Source organism: Pongo abelii, chromosome 3 (assembly GCF_028885655.2).
Source record: "Pongo abelii isolate AG06213 chromosome 3, NHGRI_mPonAbe1-v2.0_pri, whole genome shotgun sequence".
Taxonomy (NCBI): domain Eukaryota; kingdom Metazoa; phylum Chordata; class Mammalia; order Primates; family Hominidae; genus Pongo; species Pongo abelii.
This window is the reverse complement of record NC_071988.2, coordinates 47051548-47064862: the sequence shown is the minus strand read 5'-3', so window position 1 is coordinate 47064862 and position 13315 is coordinate 47051548. Positions and strand designations below refer to the sequence as shown.

At 39.2% G+C, this 13315-nt stretch overlaps 1 protein-coding gene across 20 annotated transcripts in view; it reads right to left on the bottom strand.

The window, feature by feature from the left end:
• ATP10D (ATPase phospholipid transporting 10D (putative)) overlaps positions 1-13315 on the bottom strand; it is a 158940-nt gene that overhangs the window by 46032 nt on the left and 99593 nt on the right. For all 20 annotated transcript variants that reach the window (XM_024245725.3, XM_063723387.1, XM_063723388.1 and 17 more), the window contains 4 exons: positions 12615-12799; positions 7216-7525; positions 4123-4199; positions 3366-3491 (listed from right to left, as the gene is read on the bottom strand). In XM_024245725.3, the coding sequence (XP_024101493.3) occupies positions 3366-3491; positions 4123-4199; positions 7216-7525; positions 12615-12799 (698 nt within the window). The remainder of the gene's footprint in view (positions 1-3365; positions 3492-4122; positions 4200-7215; positions 7526-12614; positions 12800-13315) is intronic.

Genomic DNA, 13315 nt, shown 5'->3' with positions numbered 1-13315 from the left:
TTTTGGTAAATATTTTATTAAATTAAAGTGTGCACATGTATGTACACACACACACACCCCACTTATTATGTGGTGCTAGCACTATTCTAAGTGCTTTAGGAATAATTCATTTAACCATCATAACAACCTGGGAATTACATTGTTGTTGCCATTTTACAGATCAGGAAATTAAGTTAATTAACTGAATGTTAATTTAATTAAGTGTAATTAACTGAATGTTAATCCCAAAATTTATATGAAATCCTCTTGAAACAAAACTCCCTCTATCTAAGACCAATGTCCTTTCCTGTGGTCTGCCCTACTTGAGAGCACAGAGCACTATCGCCACTGTGACAGTGTTAGGAGGTGGTACCTTTGGGAGGTGGTTAGGCCATGACATTGGAGACCTCATGAATGGAATCAGTTTCTGTATAAAAGGGACCCCAGTGAGCTCTCATCATCTCATCTCTTTTTATCTAAGGATATAATGAGAAATCTACAATCCAGAAGAAAACCCGCACCAGAACCTGACCATTCTGGTACCCTCATCTGGATTTCCAGCCTCCAGAATAGTGGGGAAGAAATGTTGTTTACAAGCCACCTGTCTGTGGTACTTTGTTACAGCAGCCTGAACAGACTAAGATACTGAGGCACAGAGAGACTAAGAAACTTGCCCAAAGCCATGTGGCTAATAAGTAGCAGAACCAGTATTCAAACTGAAGGATTCAACACTAGATGAAGAGAATCTAACCCAGTGCCTGGCACAGACATGGAGCAGGCACAGCACAAATGTCCATTTTCTTGCCTTCTGGGTTCATAAATACATAGTGGTGAAATGGAATGGTGCCAGCAGAGTGGTCAGCCATCCCAGTTTGCTTGGGACTGAGGGGTTTCCCAGGCCTTGGGACTCCCAGTGCTAAAACCGGGACACTCTCAGGAAAACCAGGATAGTTGGTGACCCTAGAGGCCAGGCACAGGCATTCTACATGGTTTCCTGTAGTATTTTGTCTCAGACAAACTAAGTTCACTATAAAAAGCTCTGTGCTCTCAAGGAGGGCAGGCCACAGGAAAGGACATTGGACTTAGAGAGAGTTTTGTTTCAAGGCTGGGGGATACTTCCAATTGATTCTTTGCCTTTAGGTCATTTCCCTAACCACCCTGAATTATTATTTCCTCCTCTGTAAAATGAGAATTATACTACCTTAGGGCTTAGTATCAAGATCAAGTTAGAAAATGGTCATCATCGGCCAGATGCAGTGGCTTATGCCTGTAATCCTAGCACTTTGGGAGGCCAAGGCAGGCAGATCACTTGAGGTCAGGAGTTCAAGACCATCCTGGCCAACATGGTGAAATCCTGTCTCTACCAAAAATAAAAATAAAAAAACAAAAAAAACAAACCAAACAGAAATTAGCTAAGTATGGTGGCACGTGCCTTTAGGCCCAGCTTCTCAGGAGGCTGAGGTGGGAGGATAGCTTGAACTCATGAGGCAGAGGTTGCAGTGAGCCGATATCATGCCACTGCACTCCAGCCTGGGGGACAGAGTGAGATCCTGTCTCAAAAATCAAAGACAAAAACAAGAAAGTAGTCATGATCTGTAAAGTGTCTTATTAAAAAAAAAATTATTATCATCATAGATACACTAGAACCTCAGGACAAGGGCCACAATCCTTATAATTGATTTTGAATTTCTTGATCTCTTGACCTCGTGATCTACCTGTTCAGCCTCCCAAAGTGCTGGGATTACAGGCGTGAGCCACCGTACCTGGCCAGAATAGATTTTCTTAGTCTAGCGTCTATGGACACGGATTAGGCCCAGTTTCTGAAAATGTATTGTTTGTGGTTTGGGACGCTATTCTGGGGGAATAAATCCGTAGTCTTCATTGGCACCTCAAAGGTTGTCCAACATCCAAGAACCATGGTCTCAGAAAGATAAGCTACTCTAATGGCTTCTGGTCCAAGACCTTTGCATAGCACATAAAATATGCATTGTTTAGCTAGGTAAAGAAGAGATATCAATTAAGTCTGGAGATTATCAGTATGAATGGCCACTCAAGGATTATGGAGCAGGAAGACCACTGAGGTCCTGATTCTCTCTATTAACGAACACTCCCTCTCTTCGAGAGTGTATACCATCTCCTCCTAATACTAGTATTTCTTTACTGTTGGATTCAATCTAGAGTTAAAAGGAGGTGAGGAGGTGAATGGATATTGCCACAGTAGGGGAGAAGGTGAACAAATGCAAAGGTTTAAAATAAAAACTTGGGAGAGGGGCTCCTCTTTAAAAGCCATTGACCACTAAGTTCTGGAATTGTAAATTACAAGCTGCAGTTTTCCCTAGAAGCACATACTCAGGCAGAGATTTTATACATTTCAAATATTTTCCTAAAGTATCTGAGTTCTACGAAACTTTGACTAACTGCACTAATTCTAATCAGTAAAGTCTTGAGAGATTCCTGAAAAGTGTATTGTGCTGTAGGAAAAAAAAAATGTTCCTACTGATGGACATACACACAAACGCACACAGAGTTCTAAATTACACATTTGGGATCTCCTAAAAATGACTTTTTTTTTTTTTCCTAAAAATGGTATTTTAATAGAGTGACATCAACCCATGTCTACTACTAACATACTACATATGGACTTTAAAGACTAAGAGTGAATTTGGCCTAAAATTCACTATATTTACATAATTACCCCACTTAGAAGATACTTACATCTGATTACATATGATTTTATAAAAAAAGGAAACTGAAATTTAAATAGCAGGCTGAAGATTAGAGGCCTGGATTTCTAATCAAATTCTGCCCTTTTAGGAACTATAGAATCAAAATATAGTTCCTTCATCATTAAATAACTACTGAGCACAAATACATTTTATAGGTTGGCTAGAGAATTCTTGCATCTGTGAGCAACAGCCAGCTACACGCTAAGACATACTAGGTTTTCATCTGTATCTGTGTCTTTATTATAACACACGGGGCATTAATTTGGAAGAGCTGATTTTTTTGGTATTTCCAGTAAAACAGATGCAAACCTTTTCATTCTGTACTGACAGATAGCATTAAACATTTCATAATTCTTCTTGTCACAGCCTTTTTTATGGAAGGTCAAAAACTGGATTTTAAATGAAACATACAGGACTTAATTTAAATGCACAGGGAGTAGAAAATGTTAGCAGATGGACAAGTCTGGCAATTTGCTGTCAGCAGCTGAAACATAGCACATTCCCAGCTTAGTTCTGGTAAGACAGCAAGACCAGTCCCGGCTGTTCCCAATATATCAATAAGGAAAGTGAGCTTAGCATAGGACACTTCTTCTTCATCCCTGATGCAACAGTCGTGGAAGGTACGAAGGGAAAAGGGACAAATTCTCTGGGGTTACATACCACATTCTTATAGAAAAAATAGAGAATCATGTTGGAAAGCCGTGTATAACACCAGTGTCCATGGACAAGAAGGAGCTTGCTGAGATGTTTGAACTGAGAAACGGCAAAGTCACTGGCCATCACAGCCTGCAGATGCAATGGGGAGAGAATGCCATCCTGAGTGATCAAACATGTTAGAACAGACACAGCACAATTCTTGGGAAACCCTAGGCCTCATATTCTACCTTCTTCTGACCGCATTTGTTCCATACATGAAGGAAAATCAGTTTTTTGGATTATGAGCTTTTATCTGAATTTTGTGCCTAAAATATCCAACACACACACACACACACATACACACACACGTGCGCACAAATAGGACACTCCCACTTCCTTCCTTCTCCTCTCATATCCTCTTCTTTCCCTTTTTTTTCCTCCCTCTCCTGCCTCAAGATCTTTAGGTCCTTCATTCAAATCCTTAGTAGCTTCTTCAGAGTCAGAATTTACGCAGCCATTGCAGGACTAAAATATATGTTCCTGTGATTTTAGATAAGCTCTATTTTTAACAAGTTAATAATACAGCTAAAATTACCCAAAATGCCATAATACTCACCTAGTAAAAAAAAAAATCAATGAATGGATAGGTAAACTTCCTGTCTCCCACTCCTCAGCTAGCCACACGCAACCTCACTCTGCCACAGAGAATTTACCATGGAGAATGCTGCCTTTGGATGGGCAGGTCAAGGCCACAGAACTTGGGTGCACAATATCCACTCACCTGCATGCCTTCTTGACCTGAGACCCCTATCCCAATGTCTGCCACTTGTATCATGCTAACATCATTGGCACCATCACCTTCATGAGGCAGAAAAAAAGGAGAGAAACATATGAGGAGTAAAGAAAGGGTGTAAATGTTGCAAATCAAAAGGGGCAGCTCAAGTGAACAAATAAATCCTTCAAAGTTCATCCTGTTCTCCAAGTTTCCTGGAAGTAAGTGAAACAGAAATGAAGTGGCATCCCACTGCCATCAGGAAGAATTCCAAACTCAACCCTGCTTTAAACTCCTTCACACTATGGCATCTACCCAGACTCATCTTGTTTTTCATGTCAGTCATGCTACTTTCAACTCTCCATATACACCCTTCTCCCTGTAGCCACGCACATGATAACAACACTGTCCTGATCACCCCAAGCTCACTTTTCTGGATTTCAATTTTTCTTGCTCTCAGCTTAGATGTCATTTCCTCTGGGAAATCCTTCTCATACTTTTTTAAAGATCAGATGCCCTTTCATAAGGCTTCAGCACCTTATGAATCTTTAGCACACCTATCACACAGTATCATGGTTGCATACAGACTTACTGGTCTCCCCCAACACAGGAAGCTTCTTAGGAGGAGGTACCACATTCCTGCTGGTAATGAACAATTGATCACCAACAATTCACCTGTTTTTCAGTAAAGGTATACTGGTTTTCCTTGGAAATTCTTAGTTTATGTGGTTTGTTAGGGGGAAACCAAACCTCCATTTATAGGTGAGCAAGTGACCCAGATCTGTACAATCAGCATCTTCTATTCCCTGGCCTCAGTAATTGGTTCAGAGATGGACATATGACTCCAATTAATTAATATTATAAGTTATAATATAACTGTTATATATTATATAATGCATGATATAAATTATAAGTATTATATATAATTTATATGATAAATATAATTATAATGTAATAAATTATAATATAATTATGTTATAATTATGTTATCTATAATTATAAATCCAGGAGTTTTCGCTTCAGAAACATCCGGATCCATAAGCTTGAATAATTCATTTATCTATCTGTTTATTCAACAAGACAATTGAACAAAATTCCACCTTAATCCTGAAACTTTACTGCAGCAATCTGAAAAGTGATGCTATCTTTTCACCCAAGTTGTTAATAGGATAGGATGGAAACCCAGGAGTTTTAGTGGTTACATCACCACCCTGAGGGGAAAAGTTACCTGAGACTGAAGCAGTCCAGAGGGAAAACAGACATTGAAAGAGAGAGCTGATACGCCAACTCCTCATATCATATCCTCTTAACACTGGAGTCTCTGAGATCTTAATCTCATACTACAATTCTCTTCAGTTACGCTCATTCTTTGGTGTCAAGGCTTTGATATCCACTAGACTCTTTTTTTTTCTTTTCTTTTATTTCTTTTTTTTTTTTTTGAGACAGAATCTTGCTCTGTCTCCTAGCCTGGAATGCAGTGGCACAATCTCAGCTCACTGCAACCCCCGCTTCCCGGGTGCAAGTGACTATTTGCCTCAGCTTCCCTAGCAGCTGGGATTACAGGATCCCACCACCATGCCCGGCCAAGTTTCATATTTGTAGTAGAGATGGAGTTTCACCATGTTGGCCAGGCTGATCTCGAACTCCTGACCTCAAGTGATCCACCCACCTCGGCCTCCCAAAGTGCTGGGACTACAGGCGTGAGCCACTGTACCCGGCCTGATATCCACTAGACTTCTGATTCTCAAATTTATATCTCTAGCCAATTTCTTATTCCTAAATTCCAGACTTTCATTCTCACTTCCTACCTGACATCACTGCTTAGATATTTAATGGCCTTTTCAAACTTCACATGGGTAAGACCCAATTCCCAATTTCCCCTGCCTCTATCTCAGTAAATGGCAGCTCTGTTCTTTCTGTTCTTAGACATAACTTTGGCGTTCCCTTTGACAACTCTTTCTCTCATATAACATACCAATATGCCAGCAAATGTCTCTGGGTCTTTTTTCAGACCATGCACATTTTTCAGACCATGCCCATTATCTGATCACGTCCCAACCCTTCCTTTGCTCCCAGCTGTGCCCAAGCTGCCATCATCTCTTGCTGAATTATTCCAACTGATTTCGTATGTCTTTGCAGTCCAACAATTACTCTGACAGAAGAGCCAACATGATCATTTTAAATTTAAGGCAAATCATGTCCCGCTCCTGCTCAAAATCCTTCAATGGCTCCCTAATTTTATAATGTCCTCTAAGACCCTATGTGATCTGGCCCTCTGCTGCTTCTCTGACCTTTAATAACCTGCAGAAAACGCCTCCCTTTGCTTAATCGGCTTTGTCCTCCAACACACCAAACACGGTTCCCCTCATGGTTTTCATTTTCACTGTCTTCTCTTCCAGAAATGTTCTTCCCCATGTCTCCCATGGCCCCTTTACGATTTCCTTCATGTCTCTGCTCACGACTGTAAGCAGTGAGACCTTTGAAAAGTGTATTTAAAAGAGCAGCCCCAGCCCATCTCCAGTGCTCTACATCTCCTCATTCCACTTTATTTTTTCAATAGTACTTATCACTACCTGATACCTTACAGATTTATGCTTTGTTTTACTGTACGCCTTCCTACTAGATGTAAGTTCCTTGTAAAAAGGTAGTTTGTCAATTTTATATACTCTTGTATCTCCATTCCTTAGAAAAATGCCTGGTACAAAAAAGGCACTTGATAAATATTTGTGGAATGGATAAATAAATGAATTCTCATGTCCTTGAATTTAGCTTTCCTGAAGGTAGAACACATGGATTTTGCAGTTCTGTGATTCAGTTTATTACTTGATTTAAGCTTGTTGATTTGGGGGTCTGACACTAAACTAAGAAGTCTGGACTATTATATGGTTTAACATGTCACATCCCTACTACCTGGTTCACAGAAGGTGCTCAAATAGGTGATGGAGGAAGGTGCTCAAATAGGTGATGGGAAGGAGTGAATGTGGTAGAGAAAAAGGGAGGAGGAAAATGGAAGGAACAGTGGGAGAGGAAAGAGACAGAAGGATCGGTGTCTGGTGTGGTGTGAAAGGGAGAAGAGCAGGACTCAGATTCATCCTCACTCACCAATAGCAAGGGTCATCACCTGGAGATGGCTGCGGACCAATTTCACCACTTCACTTTTCTGCAGCGGTGTGGCTCGGCAGCAGACCACAGCTTGACACCAAGATGTCAGTTCCAGGAACTGCTTTTGTAGACTTTCTTGCAGGGCAAACTCCAGGGTCTTCCCAGTGATAATGAGTCCAGCTCGTAACCCTGAGTCCTGGGGGACAGGAGGCTGAAGTAAATCTACACTTAATGACACTTGCTCTGGCAGGGCTTGAGTTTTCTTCTGAAGTTCTTTCAAAATTGTGCTCATCAGCATCCCGCAGGCATCCTTGAAACAAGAGGCAAAGGTTGGTTAGCCTCCAGGCTCCCTTGGTGCCAGAACCAGTTACATTTTTTACTGTCATTTTTCTAGCAATTGCTGAATCAAGAAAACCTCAAATAATGAATAACTGATTATTTTCAAAGATTTTACGAGTCTTCCACAGAGAGTTCTGTGTGTATGTGGGGGTGGGTTAAAAGGAGGGGTAACATCTCACCTGTATTTCTTATAAAGAAATAGCTGTGAAATTTCTTCATGTGCGCAATTTGCCTTCTTGAACAGTGAATCCCAAAAGTCCTCTGGTCTCACTCTGCCAATTATTAGCTGCTTGACCTTGGGCAAACTATGTAACCTCTCTAAGCCTTAACTTTCTCATTAAAAATATGCAAATATTATTTCCATCATAATGTTGTTGTGAGGATTAAGCGAAATAATACATGCAAAACTCCTAGTGTAAGGCATGAACATGGCAGGCATTTGAAATAGTAATTATTGTTTTTATCTTCTTCTTGATTCAACGTATTCATTCACTCACTAAGTATTTAATGAGAAACTATATATTAGAAAACATTCTAAGAGCTGGAGCTACACCAATAAACATGAAAATTCCTGCCCTCATGGCACTTGCATTCTGGCCAGGATGTTCTTTGTGGTACTTATCACCTCTCGTTTGCATACATCCTCACTCCACACTAGTTAGGAAGTTCTTTAAAGGCAGGTATCACTTTTAATTTACTTTTGAAGTCTTCATGAGGCTTAAAAGAGGATCACATCAGGTACTTAGTAAACATTCATTGAATGAATTCTACTCAAGAAGATGAACAATAAGCTTATCCAGAAATTACTGTGTCAAGTGACCACTAAGAACCAATTCCAAATCCAGAAGCAGTGATTTTAAGTTTAGTTTATACACTAAGTCTGAAATAGTTTATTCGTGAAAGAGCTCTCATTCAGAGCTTGTTTGCTTTGATTTTAAATGCTGTTTTATCAAGCATTTCTCAACCTACAACAAAATAAGAAAAGCAAGGAAGAAGTAGATATGGATATGTGAGCATGAAACAGCACAAAAACTATAAACACTCTTGTGGAGTGTTCACAGGGCTCCATTTTAGGAATGAATTTGATCCCATACACCTCCAAAGCCCTTAAGGAAAAGTATACAAAGATGAATCAGATATGCTCGTACAGCTCATTACATCATAGTAAAAATTATTTTTAAAACTCTTCTGGAGTTTGGTTAAATTAAAATGGCACATTTAGAAAGTAACATGCCTCGCATCATTGAAAACATTAACATCAGATTGTGTTTAAGGTATTGTAATTGAAAGAATACAGCTGCAATACCATACAATAATATAAATATAGTCTTTGTGGCATCAATATGCTTACAGTATACAGAATACAGTCTGTGTGGATATTCTCCAAAATATGATTTTAAATTGTAGTTTTATGATTATAAATTGATTACAAAGGGTTTTGTACTCTTCTATTTATTTGAGTATATGTTTAGGTTTTACAAATTAACTATTTTTTTCATTATAAAAATACACACACACAGCTAATCTTCATTATCTGTGGATTCCACATTTGTGAATTCTCCTGCTTGATAAAATGTATCTGTAATTTCACAATACTTGAGGTGCTTTTGTGGTTACATGTCATAGAGTGACATTTGAGTGTTGCATGCATAGAGTGACATTTAAGTCATGCGATATGCCCATTCCCAGCTGAAGCTGAACACCATGATGCCTTCTTTTGCCAGTTCTTAAACTGTAGCAAAGTCTTCTTTTTGTGGGCTATTTGGTGCCATATTTTTTTGCATCTTTCTGCTTTTTGTCAGTGATTTTGCTGTTTAAAATGACTCCCAATCATGGGCTGCAGTGTTTCCAAGCAAAAAAGGCTGTGATGTGTCCTATGGGGGGAACTTACCAGTGTTAGATAAGCTTTGTTTGGGTATAAGTTACAGTCTGTTGGCAATGCATTTAACGTTAATGAATCATTAATATGCATATTAAATAAGGTACATTTCAGAAGAAACAAGGTCACGTATTGATTGTTGACAGTATGTTGTAATTAGAGGAAGCTAACTTTGTATCTCCTCTAAAAGCAGTGGTCAGTGTTTGCTAATTCAGATCTCGAGGCAACTACATAAACTATAACTCTACAAATAAGGAGAATCAACTGTATATATGTAATATGTAATATATAATTAGAAAATATACTGAAATAGGAATCAGAAAATTTAAAGTTTAGTAATCAGCTGTACTTAGAGAAATCACAAGCATTTGGAGTCTCAGGTTATAAAACAGAAAATTTATCTTCTATGTCTATTTGTTGTAATTGTCAAATGAGATCAGGTATGGAAAGCCTTTTTGTAGATTCTAATATAAATTATGAAGATAGAAAGTTACCAATCTGAGGAGAAAAATGTAAATGAAATTACAAAAATAAAACTTAAAAAATTAAATGACCAATTCTGAAAGGCCTTTGTATATTCCAGTGCAGTAACTAGTTACAAACAGGATATGACTATATTAAAACAAATGAAGAAAAAAAACTTTTATGAGAGTAAAAGGTAAAGTTTGTAACTGGCAACACTTATAATCTAATTTGTAAATTGAAGAACAGCATTGATGGAAATTTGTAAAGATGACACAAAAGTGACTTCAGACATTCCACTGGCTGCCACATTGCCTACTTAGAATGTTATAGGAGCAGTTCCTTCACTAAGTGACACACTGAGCTACATGATCTTCAAGTCCTTTTAAACTCTTAGTGATTCCTGAGGGACTAGGAGTGTGAGGGGGAAAGAAAAGAGTTAAATACTAGTGATTGAGCCCATACTATGTGCCTGGCTTTTTATCTTGAGTCGTGATAAAACTAAATTAATTATGTTTGTTGTATTCTGTTTAGTTATTTGGAAAATTCACACATGTGGAATAGCTATCGATAGCAAAAAAATTATAGATACTCAGTAAATACTTCTTGAATTGATAGTTTTAAATGCCTTTAAACATAAGATAAATTGTGTATTTATAAATAATTTTTTTATTTTTATAAATTCAAGGGTACAAGTGTAATTTTTTTACATGGATATATTGCATTATAAATGAATTTCACAGTCCTAAAGATTTTACTGTTCACAACAATCTCTATTTTTTTTTTTTAATGCTTACTGAACCCCTCTCATCTCATAGTCACCGCATTAAACAATTTATATTTTTTCATTTAATGCTCACAAAAACCCCATTAAATAGTCATTACTCTCCCATTACAAGTAAAGAAAAAGTGGCACAGGAGGGTAAGTAACTTCCTAAGGCCACATACTCGGTCAGCGGCAGGCCAAGCATTTGATCGCTAGTCTTACCAGCCACCTAGGCTACGTTCTTTTGGTGACTGAAATGACTAAGCATCTTCTTGTGTTCTGCCCCCTGCAGCTACTGGGAGTTGGCTGGTGGTTGTGGTTATGGGTTACTGGGCCACCGTAAAGGAGAACCCACTCTATTTTTCCCTTTTCTCAAAATGTACCATTTAGCTGAGTGCTGGTTGAGACCTGACCATAAAAACATGCTAACCAGGCCGGGCGCGGCGGCTCACGCCTGTAATCCCAGCACTTTGGGAGGCCGAGGCGGGCGGATCGTGAGGTCAGGAGATCGAGACCATCCTGGCTAACATGGTGAAACCCCGTCTCTACTAAAAATACACAAAAAATTAGCCGGGCGTGGTGTCGGGAGCCTGTAGTCCCAGCTACTCGGGAGGCTGAGGCAGGAGAATGGAGTGAACCCTGGAGGTGGAGCTTGCAGTGAGCCGAGATCGCGCCACAGCGCTCCAGCCTGGGCGACAGAGCAAGATTCCGCCTCAAAACAAACAAACAAACAAACAAAAACATGCTAACCAATCATGGCAGCCTTGAGCAGGCAAAGCTCAAGAAGCGATCCTGAAGAAAAGCTCCACAAGATTTCAAAGAAGGCAGACTGCAATGATGGGATTGATATCACTGATTAAGTCTGACTGCTGAAGAAGAATGGGAGGAAGTTTTTCAAGAAAAATAAACAATGTGCACAAATCTTGGAGGGTATCACTATACTGGAAGGCTTCTGAGAAAAATAAAACCCTTATTTATCTTATTTATCTCTAACATTGGTGTTAGAGATTAGCGGGAGGCAAAAATAGAAAAAACTGGGCTGAGTCTAAGCCTCTTAAATTCCTCCTTTTTAAAAAAATGACATTTTCCTCTTCCCTTAAACAGTTCTTCAAACTTATGATATTCTCGGGAGCACTACCTAGGAATTACCACAAGAGGGCATGATTCCCCTAAGAGTCTATTTTTAGACTTGCCATAAAAATATTTAATAATTTATTCACCTGATTTCAATAGAAACTATCACTTTTTCTCATCTTGAAAGGGAGGTAGATTCCTGTCTCAGGACTTGATACATTTTCTCATTTTGGGCTAAGTCCTGTCAGATCCCTGGTAATCCAGTATGGAGGGGGGAAAGCAAAAAAAAAAAAAAAAACAAAACAAAACTTTTCTTCTAATGCCTTTATTCAGCAATGATTCCTCTGAATCATTATAATTTTCCACCAAGCCTTTAGAAGAACTATGACACCCTTCCAAGCACAAGGTAGGTTTCTGAATAGAAAAAATTATCAAGAAGCTAATGATTGCTGGCCGGGCACAGTGGCTCACCCCGTAATCCCAGCACTTTGGGAGGCCAAAGCAGGCGGATCATTTGAGGTCAAGAGTTCAAGACCAGCCTGGCCAACATGGTGAAACCCCTTCTTTACTAAAAATACAAAAATTAGCCAGGTGTGGTGGCAAACGCCTGTAATCCCAGCTATTTGAGAGGCTGAAGCAGAATTGCTTGAACCCGGGAGGCGGAGGTTGCAGTGATCCAAGATATTGCACCACTGCACTCCAGCCCAGGTGACAGAGCAAGACTCCATCTCAAAAACAAAACAAAACAAAACAAACAAACAACAAAAAAAGCCAATGGTTGCTGTTTTGTTTTGTTTTTTATCCTTGCATACATCAAATCTCAAATGTTCCAATGGCTTTGAAAATACAGAAGAACCGATTTAATCTCAATATACGCACTTTACTTTGGGTATTGAGGATAAAAAGCTTGTCATCTGGCTCTAGTAGTTTGCATGCATAAGCTATGTTGACAGCTGTCTCCTGCTTGTCCCCTGTCAGCATCCAGATCTTGATGCCCGCTTTGTGAAGAGCTTCTATAGATTCAGGGACTCCCTCCTGCAGACGGTCTTCAATGCCAGTAGCACCTAAAAAATAACCAAAGTGCAACAGGACTTGTAAGAAACCAAAGCCAGCAGAAGCTCAGCTAGTCTACAGTTGAATCATATCCGTTAGCCAACTCAACCCTACACTATATAAACTGCCCAGCTGCCTTGGGAGAGTCAAAGGCGGTTTGACGACACAGACCAAAATTATATACAATGTAATACTTTGGGAAGGAAGCCTCAGGGATCAATGGATTTATCAAACTTACTTGTTCTCCTTTTGGCTAGATTTCTTATCTGTAAATTGAAGGGATTTGAGTCAATTATTTATGCAACCTTACACTACAATTTTATAATTCTATGATATTCCCAAGGATAAGGGCGGGATTTTATTTTTATTTTTATAGATTTAGGGGTTACAAACGCAGTTTTGTTACACTGATATATTGTGTAGGGGTGAAATCTGGGCTCTCAGTGTAACCATCATGCAAATAGTGTAAATTGTACCTGTTAGGTAATTTCTCATCCCTTGCTCCCTGACCTATCTTCCCACTTTTC